Below are 11,359 nucleotides of genomic sequence, written 5' to 3' on the forward strand. Positions count from 1 at the left end.
TATCTAGTAAATGAGTGCACGAAGAAAGGGAATGGCATGTTCACAAACTCGTACTTTTCTTCCGGTAGGTATGTTTTACAATAGGCATGTGCCATGAAGCAAGAAAAGGAAACATGTAGATAATGTTCTAACGTGCCGCTATTTACGACGAGTGGATCATCCCTATACTTAACTCACCCCTGTGCTATAAAAGAGAGTAGGTGGAAACATTAACGTATAATTTCGCTCCCTTCCTTTCCTTGACGTATATGAGCGTAGCGATAGCGGTATCTTTTGATAGAAGCCCACATGCCCACTCTTCTATCCCACCTATCCACATGGGGTATCAGTGGCCTCGTGATCTCCATGAACAGAGATCACTACACAAAAACAACTATATGAAAAACTTGCTTGCTTCTTTGAATCTCGAAATAACAGAACATATAGAAAGTGTTTCTGTGATTTGTCCATTCTCTTCGGGGAACCTATAGAAAGATTATCAGACGACTTTCATTCCCTTCAGGGGGGGTGTTCCTTCAGAGCAGTCCATATCATCAAATGAACTCCCTGATTCATCAGTTGATGAATCATCAGTTAAGTCATAATCCGTGCCAAGATCTGATTCATCAGTTGATGAATCATCAGTTAAGTCATAATCCGTGCCGAGATCTGATTCATCATTTGATGAATCATCACTCTTCACAGAATCATCATATATGTAGTGATCTTCCCCACCTCCCCCCTGTTGCCAAAAACCTTCATGTTCGGGGGGTAGCTCATTAAGATCCCATTCATGGATAATAAAAACATACTCTTCTCCTTTTCCCAAATAGTCGACGGTCTTACACCATTGGTATACTTCGGATAAACTAGTAATTCCAAGTATTCCATTATTGTTATTAAATAAGAGAATATAAAAAGTAAAGAGGAGAAGACATAACCAGAAAAATTGTGAGAAATAAGTCAATTTATCAAGTTGAGGCATTTCGATTTGGATTTCAAATAAGAAAGAAAAGACTCTGAACCGTACTTTTGCTATTTTATATCTATACACGAGTCGAGAAAACCGTTTTTTTTTCACTGTGATTTCCTGGATTTCTTGTTGATTCTGCTTCCCCTTAGCTTCAGCTTTTCCCTCGTCGGCCCTTTTATTTCCCGAAAAGGCATTCATTGTTCGTTCTGTGCCAGGAACCAGATTTGAACTGGTGACACGAGGATTTTCAATCCTCTGCTCTACCAGCTGAGCTATCCTGACTATTTATTGTGCATCATCCTAGTAGAGTACTTGTATCTATGTTAATTAAAGGGACTAAAAAAGAAAAAAAAGTATTCTCAAATTGGACTTAGTAAATATCAGGATAATGATATGGATTGTGAATGACTTACTTAATAATAGGGATTACTTGCCTATACTATAATATGTTCATTTGTATGAATAGGATAAGATCCAAAGAAGTCAGTTCGGATTCGTTTGTGAAAGAGTAGAATAAGAAAGATAGTGAATCTTGTTTGAACCATTAATGAAAAATAGAGGTTGGTACAATAGTTAGGAAGTAAAATGGGCTTTTTATTGGGGATAGAGGGACTTGACTTGAACCCTCACGATTTAGAAAGTCGACGGATTTTCCTCTTACTAGAAATTTCATTATGGTCGGTAACGTTGGTGAATTAACAGAAACAGAAAGAGAGGGATTCGAACCCTCGGTAAACAAAAGCCTACATAGCAGTTCCAATGCTACGCCTTGAACCACTCGGCCATCTCTCCTACATAATCTTATTATTGACCAGAAACTGAGTGAATAGCGAGTTTTCGTATCACTAAAGTACAGGTACAACCGATCACAGGTTCCATAGGGAGTTTGACTTCCTTTGCAATTTCATATTTCTCAACAACAACTTCTCTCATCCCCACGGATCTATTCAAAATTTTGGAATCGTCCCATGTTTCTATTTCGATTGTATGCCGTGGCGTATACACGTTATGCAAACAGAACGTATGGTTATTTTACTCTATTTTCTCATGGCTTGTTAAACCTTTCTTTTTTCTTTTTGGATCATAACCAAATAAAAACTTCTCGAGTTATCAGAATCCATAGTAAAATTCAGTCCTTGGTTATTCAAGTTAGATGAAATAGTAATAGTTTGGCTCACATTGGTATACTACAAAATCCAATCTGATTCAAATATTGAATATCTCTCCTTGTCGGGACAATTTAAGTAGAATAAAATATCTATTATCGATTTTTTAGAATCGAATTAGTCTGTTTTTTTGCTATTTCGTACTGTATAATTCCTTTGTTTATGGGATCATTTTCCCCGAGGGTTTCCAATCAATGGGGGCGTAGTATAGGTAGTTAGAGAGTGTAGGCTCCCCTAGCTTGAATTCTTTTTACCCATTCTTTGAGAGTGATAGGTTTGATTTTTCCGTACCGTAATAGAAGAGCTCAGAAGAAAGATCTAATTATATAAAAACACGACCATTCAAGCTAAAGATCAGAGGATCCGTAATAGGACTCTCATAGACTTGCCGGGAAATAGAAAATTTGGAATCGGCTTTTCTTTTGCGCTAAAAAAACTTGAGGCCTTTTCCCTTATTATATGGCATATCCATACTTTAATAACCTAGTGCCTGATCGATTGAAAGCAATATTTACTGTCAGATAGAGAGATGCTGATAGGAAAAAGGATGGTATTTACTTATTCTCAAGAATATATAGAAAGGGAAGAAAGCTTAATAGCCACTATTGATCCCCTGAACAGAGCACATGATTCGGGATCAGGTGCGATGTGAAGAGGTAGCCTAGCCTTTTATGAGAGTCAATTGGGAAGTGGAAAGGCAAAACCATTAGTTTAAGTTCCCGGCTTTAGTCCTCTGTGAAGTTCAGTCAACCATTTGAGTCAATTTTGAGTAAATAGTAAGACTTCGGATCGCACCATTCATAATGTTGCATCTCCATACTTGGCATCTTTTTCCCACTGCTGGCTCATAAATTCGCCTTGGTTTCACCGGAACTCGTTTATTTCGTTCATTAATTCGTTCTGATAGCTACGCAGAGGTCTTTCCTTACGACTCCCGTGCTTAATACGAAAAGCGGTTCTTGTGTGAAAAGTGCCAACTGACTATCTCCTTATTTTCTGATTGTTCTTCCGATAGGAATATTCCCTTGATCAGCTAACCTGGCCCAAGCATAACAATAGTGCATTTCCCCTTGATGGTACGATTTACATATCTTCTACCTCTGCTACTTCTGTTCAGGAAGGTTAGTTTAGGAACTCCATCCCTGAGGGCTGCATCAGCTTATCTTTCTAGAAATCCCAGCTATAAGCTAGATCGGTATAAATAGGGATTAAGCAGCAATAACAGAGATATCATCCATGAGTTTTTTAATCCATCCTTTAGCATCGCCTGACTCGGACAAGGTCTTTCCTTCCTTCGCAATACCCGGCCAGGGCAATGTAGCTATCCCAATAAGATATGAAAGCTGGGCCACACCTGAGCAAGGAACTTATACATAGAAGTAACAGTAAATGTGCAAGATTTGGACCACTGCCATTTCCTTAAACCATCAATCAACAAATTGAAATAGAGATATCGGTATCTTCCAATCTGCCACAAGGATCTAGTCGCCAGTATCTTTGCCTTCTTCCCAACTTATCCCAGCATTCATTGTAAGCGTTGCTATCACTATTTCTCCCTCCGGTGGCCTTGAGGCGTCTCGATCAATCGGTGTATCCGCCACAGGACACACCTCCTTCTCTCAACCATCCGAACAAGAAGATTTTAGCACTAACCCTCCTGCAGCTTTCTTTCCGACCGAAATACCACTTTTCTTTCCACTACTTTCGAACCGTATCAGGAACAAGAGCTTATGCGTTGCTTTATTTTCGTAGTAACCGCCCCCAGGGGTCATTACTTGATGAAGAGCGCTTCCCCTTTGAGCACCTTATCTTGGCCATCAATATAATTAATTCATCATGCCTGTCTAGATATTGCTGTTAATACACAGGTTGATTGTATGACTATGGCATAGTGAGTTCTGGCTCCTAGTTGACATACTGAATACCGCATCGAAGCGGGTCTATCTTATTCCGATGTAACGATTCCATTGAATATTGTGATAGCATCCTTGATTTCAGCTAGCTATTCTCAGTGATATGCTTGCTCCTCTTGGATTTCATTCCATGATAAGTATGTATTGGAAGTTGGAATGCCTAAAGTATTGGTGCATTAGGGTCCTCTTAAGCCTTGTTTCCTTCTTGCTCTTACCTTTCCGTTGCTATCACTCGCTCTAGCCTCTCCTGGCCAGAGCTCCCTCTATCAACAACACCCTCACGCGATTGATTCCCTGGATAAGTATGGCTCATATAAGGTATCCTGATCATAGTAATTGTATCATATCTCCTTCTCCTATTGATCTTACCATCCCTCGAGTCCAAGTCTCGGGATGGCGCTTATTAAGGTCCTGTTTCCCCTTGACAGGATCTTCCTGTTCTGGTATCCCTGAAGAGCATTTCCTAGTATGTATTTACTAACCTTAAACGATAGGAGCCGTATTTAGATAGATATCCTATAAATCTATTGATTTTCATTAGCTTGTAAATTCCTTGTGTGAAATAACTCAGATATTCATTGTGCTAAACTTGTATCTATGCAGTACTGTTTAATGTGGAAGAAGTGTTTTTGTACTAACAACATAGAAACCATGATACCAGTGCATAAGCATGAAAAACTCACTTTGTGATCAGATTGATCAAGGTTGTAGTCATTCGAATTTACTACTTCGTTAAATGATGGCTGTTTAAAGGTGTCTACCATAGTTTGTTTGGACAATGTCCTTAGTAATCCCCCTCAGTAGTGACGCTGGGGTTGTCCACGGTGTAACCATGTAGAGCTCGGTCGTTGTCTAATCCGAGCGACACTCAAAACGAATAGGCCTCTCGCTTGCACCTACAAACCCTAGGCCTTACCTGGGTCGCTGACACCACGACCAGCCGTGTTAGTCCCAGTCTCCGGCGACGGTGAGGTCCTGGCTTGGCATTCGCAGGGATGCCACAACTGGTCGCGTCGCTGCCCTTCTCAGCCTCACCTTGTTCTCCACATAATTGACTAAGGCAACGGAAAATGTAGGTGTATGATCAAATAACAAACGTGAAATATATTTCTTTAAAACTTTTTTTAGGGATTTTTTTTAAAACTTAACATGAACATTTTGTATACAACATATGTTTGCAACTTCTTAAAGCTACTGCCCAAAAAACAAAATGCTTAAATACAAATGTGTCTTCTGGAAGAGAAAGTCCATGCAGCTGTCTCTCATAGGTTGATGACCAGTAGTTTCTACCAATCATATTAGAGCATCCATACGTACCACGTGAATCATAAGACGCCCAAGATATTATCGTCTGTACCGCAGGCTGCAGGCGAAGTCGACCAAACAAGTGCACGTCCCACCCCTTGATGCGCTGCACGTCTCGCAAGTTCGCCGCCAGTTTCGCAGCGATTGGCGATACGCAAGAGGCGTATATATAAGCATCCCCGTATGCGCACTAATCTTAGCCCTCCATGTAGAATACTCCACAGCTTTTCCTTGTCCCGCAGGCCACATTCTTTGGAGTTAGCTGAGCAGCGGATTTACTAATGGGGCGGAGGCTGCCGGTGTTGTGCCGCGGCCGGTCGGCGACGCGGGTCAGGAAGCGAGTGCAGCGCCTGAGCTACTGCTCCCCCTCCCCCTCCGCCGCCTCCAAGCTGCCGCCGTCGGTGACCAGCAAGGTAAGGAGTGACGCTGGGGCAGGAAACGGACGCTGTTACGGTGGCGGCAATGGCGCGTCGATGGTTGACGTCGTGGGCGGCAAGAAGGACGGCGGCGGGCGGCGGGTGATGGTGGTCGCTGACGGGCGGGCGGAGGCGGTGGGCGCGCTCGAGTGGGCGCTGTCGCAGACCGTCCGGAGCAATGACGCCGTCGTCCTCCTCGCCGTCGTCAAACCGGCCCCGGCAGATGGTGAGTGACCGTACCGCGATAACCAGTGAAGTACATTTTCTTTTGTGGGAGTGGGATTTTGTTGAAATTAACGTAAAATAATTCTGATATGATTGCTACAGCGGATGATTCATCCTGCGTGAAGATGTCAAGGACAAGATGCTATGAAAACCTTAATGCCATGAGGAGCTTGTGCGAGTCGACCAGGCCAGAGGTAATATACATTCTTTATTTCGCTGCTGGTATAAAGCGAGAGAATATCAAACTGGAAGCTAGTTCTAAAAGGCAGCGAGCCATTTAGCGCATTTCGCGCCGAATTTCGGCCGAACGCGCAAAGGTGCTCAATAATTGAGCTAGGCTGCCAGTAGGCTCTAGGAATGAATTTATTTGCTTTTGGCACCTTCCATCCCTTTCCAAGACGAGAAAGCAATTCCGCAGTAATATATGGTGGTAGTGGATCAACATTGCGCCTTGCGCCCATGATTGATTGATTGGTCTATATGATGACACAAGAATCAACGTTTATGCAGGTGAAGGTGGAGGTGTGCGTGACGGAGGCGGAGGAGCGCGCGCCGGCGGTGGTGGACGCCGCGAGGCGGCACGGCGCGTCGCTGCTCGTGCTCGGCCAGCGCCGGCGGGCGGCCACGGCGCGGTGGATCCTGGGCCTGTGGCCGGCGGCGGAGCGTCGGTGCGGCAGGCGGTGGCAGAGGGGCCTGGTGGAGTACTGCATCGAGCACGCGCCGTGCGAGGCGCTGGGCGTGCGCCGCCGGAACTCCGGCGGGTACCTCGTCTCCAGCAGGCGCCACAGGGACTTCTGGCTCCTCGCTTAGTTGTTCAATCCATCGGTTCAACCGTCGCCGCTGCTGCTAGCAGTTAAAGTAGGAGGGAATCGAGAGATTGAAGAATACTTACATTTCTAAGGATATACGTGATGGAATGGAACCATGCATTGCTGCTAGCTGAACTATCGTATCTCTGTACTGCCTTGATGGGTTCTGCTCCCACTCTCCTTTGTGAACAAAATACCCATTAAGCTAAATTTAGGGCATCTCCAAACTTTACCTCAAAGCTTTTTCGTAAAGGTCTGGGCATTTTTTGCCAACCAACACGGTCTTCTAAACATTTATGGATCAGTTCACATGCCTGCTTTCCCCCACATCAGAAGCAAATTTGCGGAGACTTTGCAGGAGTCTAGACATCATGGGAAGACCCGATTGGCCCACTGTCGGTTGGACCACATGTTCTCACAACCCATTTGCTTTTGCTGTGTTTGTTTGGGCTTCAGTTTCAATAGATTCAGCTGTGAGCTTGCTGTGCTGGCAAAACTGCTGTGCTGAGGAAACAGCTGTAGTGAAGGTTAGCTGTTTGGCAACGCAGCTGTGAAAACGACTGTGAGCTAGTGAAAAGCCTGAAATGCCCTTAGAGCACTGAGATCAATGTAACTTGTTGATTCAGTGTTAATAGATTGTTTAAATGGTATTTTGACTGACAGGGAATGATTTGTTCTATGGTAATGCATAAAATATTTCATAATAATAATTTTCTCACTTTCTTGCTCATATATACATAGAATAATAGTGAGCAAAAGAATTATGTTGTCACATCGCTAGTCCATGCAGATTAAAATTTTCTCACTTTCTTGTTTTTATAATTTTTTTATCAGGCAGATTAAAATACTTTTTAAAATGTTCATATCTTTCAAAATCTAATATATTATATATGAAAATTCCTCAGATAAATGTGCAAATTTCAAACGGACGTGTGATTGGTGCATGCATAGGCGTGCGTGTGCTCATTTTTTATGGGTGGTTTGGTTGACGAGAGATCGTACGTACCTGTTGCTTAAATGCAGACTAGTTGGTAGTTAGCACAGTCTAATTTCAAATATGCTATTTTCTTGCATGTCAATCGTATTGAGGAAGACCACGTTTAAATTCAGTTGCCCACAAACACATATTCAGGAAGACCACGACCACGACCACATATACAGCATGCACGGCATTACGGCATCGACAGAAGCAACACCATATAGCATCGATAACAAGCAGCAGCATACAACATTGATTACATCATTACAGTATACATTCACACATCAGCTACAAAAAGCGGACGCATCACCAGCACTTAGCAACGCCAGGGCGCGATGTACGTTTCATCGAGGAACGGGCCTCGATGGGATCGACACATCATGGCAGTTTTCCTGTAAATTGCTAGAATAGGCAAGGTTAGTGTTGGGAAAATCACGAATCTCTACTAGCTTCGCTGGGAAAGTACGCATCTGGTCGCTTTGGGCTACAACACGTAAAACAGGCCGAAACTGTTTTGGGCTGTCTCCACGAAGCTGCCCATGTTTAGTCGTTTGTTCCGGTTTCAGCTTTTTTCCACGAGAAACTGGCTCCCGAAGCTGAAACAAACACAGCCTTTGTCCTTCAGTCTGCCTGGCCCACCTCTGATCTCCGGATTTGATGCCTATTTGAGGGACATGGTTCGATAACCAGCTCTTGTATCCTATCCACTACATGCGTCCAGATGCGGTCCGTGGATGGATAATGTGTTTGTTTTAGGGGATAGCGTTGAAGATGTCCTTAGGCCTCCGTTGGTTTGGTTTGTAGGAAATATGATGGGATTCTGAAAGAAATTTTCTTTTGAAGCCCTTCGATTTGTAGGAATGGATTTATATTCATAGTACTATGTAGGATAGGAACCAATCTTTCACATTGCAAATAAAAAAACATTAGCCTAAACTTAGTGATTTTTTCCTATCTTATGCATCAAATGACGTGTCTTTCCATCCATGAATTAAGATACATGTCAACTCACTTCCTATGATTTTTCTATTTCTATGATATTCCTATCATATGAACCAAAAGGCCTTAGTGAGCAACTGAAATCAAAGTGAGGAGCATAAAAGCATTCCCTTAAAACTGGTTAACTCTCTAAAATATTGGTTTTGAGGAGTTCAAGAAGGCAAACCTCGTATGTTGATTGAATCTTCTTCCTCATCCAGAAGAGAGGTTGTGGGCTAATAGAGAGAGTGGTTCAGGTGACTACAAGAGTTATTGATTAAGCAGGCCAAATGGCTTTAGTTGTGCTCGAATATGTCCCTATTGGACTATCGGATCAACAGTCTACTCTACCTTAGTTCACCATTTTGAATTTGCAAGAGAAATGTCAAGCTTTTTGTTGTATTCCTAGACACGACAGCGAGGCAACAAATCACTTGGGCTGCTGATTTGCCGGTTAGTTGATTCTCGAAATAATGCCATTAAAAAAAGAGGTAATAACACAAGTGGTGCTTAAACTTGCCATGAATGTTCACTTTGTTGCCTGAACTTAAAAAAATACACCGAATTGGTTCAAAAACATGGTTGTATGGTTCAAATACGCTTCAAATCCTGTACAGATACATATGCATTTGTTGACTAGACATGCCAGTGTGACAGGGGGGCCCACCTGCAGTGCTGGGACAGAGTAAGTTGTAAGTGTACGTCTGAATGACCACCGGGTCCCACCTGTCAGTGCACACAATAATAAATAAACAAAAATAACAGTCTACTCTACCTCAGTTCACCATTTCGAATTTGCAAGAGAAATGTCGAGCTTTTTGTCGGCGTTCTGGGAACGGGGGTCCCTAGACTTGCCTGCTGCAGCCCACAGCGTGGCTAAGCCAGCAGGCCGTACGGCCCATCTTCATCAACAAGGCATCCAAGACCCTCGCGAGGGTTCGAGCCTCGCGAGGCGGACGACGCAAGACCTCCTCTGGAGTGGCCTAGCCGGGCAGGCTCACGAGGAGCGGAGATATCAAGGCGGGGCAAACCTCACGAGGCCCTCGTGACGTGAGCCATGACGAACGGCACCAGGCGGGCGCCAGCGCGCGCAGCGTCCTTATTTCCTCTTCGGTGCTAAGGAGGCCAGTGCAGGCGAAGAGTACCGAGGCATCAGGCAAAGGTTGCTATATTGGTGCAATGAGACCAAGACCAGGAAGACGGCAAGACGGAGGTCATCGTGGAGCCCAAGGCAGCATCACCACCAGAGCTTTTCGCAGGCAAAGACCGCTTTTGTCAGGATAGCTTGTACTAGCTGTCCCCCTTCAAATTTGCCCGCCGTTGTTGGCTCCCTTCCCGCTCGATATTTGGGAGGAGGACCAGGGCCTATATAAGTAGAGCTAGCCACCATAGTAGGGGGGATATGATCTTAGCTTGATCCAATCCGATCGAGAGCCTAGCCACAAGAACACCTCAACCTCAGGAGACTGTTCTTCCCTTGTACTGTTCATCATCAGCCCAAGAGGCAATCCACCACCACCACACTGGAGTAGGGTATTACACCACAACGGTGGACCGAACCAGTATAAACCTCGTGTCTTTCTGTGTTGCGAGTTCGCCGAGTTCGTCTGCGAGATCTTAGCGAGCTAGAGCGTAGATCGGTAGGAGGGAGAGACTTTGCGCGCACCCCAGTGTTCGAACCTTAAGGATTTGCCGGAACCCCACATCCGACATTTGGCGCGCCAGGTAGGGGTGCGCCGGAGCTTCCCTTCCATCAGTTCGTTGCTCCATCGCTCCGTCATCTCCATGGCGGACGCTCGCCGTGCTCGAGATGAGCGTCGGGCTACCCTCACCGCCCGCGTCGCTCAGACGGCTCCCGTGGGCGGGCCACCTCGTCGTTCTCCGGCTCCCGCCGCCAACACTGGCACCGGCCCGGCGGGGAACAAGCAGCAGGCGTCCTCGCTCCATCCCTCGGTGCGGCAGGACGGTCACACCGCTACTCCATCACTGACCCCTGCCGGTTCTTCGTCTCACGCGCGCCGCGCTCCCATGGAGGCACGGGCCGCGCTCCTCGCGGCGAACGAACTCCTGCGTTACCGCCCCGTCGACGACCTCTATGAGGAGTGGCTCGACCGCGTCGCCGAGCTCGTCCGCGCCACAGGGGGCTCCCCGGTGCCGTCCGTCTCTACCTCCCCCTCAACCAGCCACGGGCGACGAGGCTCATGGCGTGCCTCCACCACCTCTGCCCCAAGACGGCGCCTTGGCACCAAGGCGCGCGGCTCCGCGGCGTGATCCGCCGCGCCCGGCGCCTGCGCGCGAAGAGAGAAGTTGCCAAGAAATTCCGCGGCCGCGAGAAGCTGCACCTGCGCTCCCCGCGCCACCTCGTCAAGACCGCGCGCCGCCCGCAGCAGCGCAGCGCGGACCTCGTCAAGACCAAGCTCCACCTCCGAAGCGGGCCCCGGCAACCACGGCCGGCTGCCGCGCCTTCACCCCCGAGCTGCGTAGCGTCGCCTGGCCAGGCAAGTTCAAGCCGGATCTGCCTCCTCGCTACGACGGCACCACCGACCACGCGGAGTTCCTGCAGCTCTATGAGCTGAGCATCGAAGCGGCCAACGGCGATGAAAAAGTCATGGCGAA

The 11,359-nt window shown here is 46.2% G+C and overlaps 1 protein-coding gene and 2 non-coding genes across 3 annotated transcripts; 1 reads left to right on the plus strand and 2 right to left on the minus strand.

The window, feature by feature from the left end:
- Positions 1-1,161: 1,161 nt before the first annotated feature.
- Positions 1,162-1,234, minus strand: TRNAF-GAA (transfer RNA phenylalanine (anticodon GAA)). The gene has a single exon. It is a non-coding gene; the product is annotated as a tRNA-Phe (tRNA).
- Positions 1,235-1,657: 423 nt separating this feature from the next.
- Positions 1,658-1,744, minus strand: TRNAS-GGA (transfer RNA serine (anticodon GGA)). Its single transcript has one exon. It is a non-coding gene; the product is annotated as a tRNA-Ser (tRNA).
- A 3,778-nt stretch (positions 1,745-5,522) lies between these two features.
- LOC123124798 (uncharacterized) lies at positions 5,523-7,018 on the plus strand. Its single transcript, XM_044545354.1, has 3 exons — positions 5,523-5,978; positions 6,080-6,171; positions 6,488-7,018. The coding sequence occupies exons 1-3, from the start codon at positions 5,618-5,620 to the stop codon at positions 6,785-6,787; spliced, it is 753 nt and encodes a 250-aa protein (XP_044401289.1). The 5' UTR covers positions 5,523-5,617; the 3' UTR covers positions 6,788-7,018.
- Positions 7,019-11,359: the final 4,341 nt, after the last annotated feature.

Source organism: Triticum aestivum, chromosome 5D (assembly GCF_018294505.1).
Source record: "Triticum aestivum cultivar Chinese Spring chromosome 5D, IWGSC CS RefSeq v2.1, whole genome shotgun sequence".
Lineage (NCBI taxonomy): Eukaryota > Viridiplantae > Streptophyta > Magnoliopsida > Poales > Poaceae > Triticum > Triticum aestivum.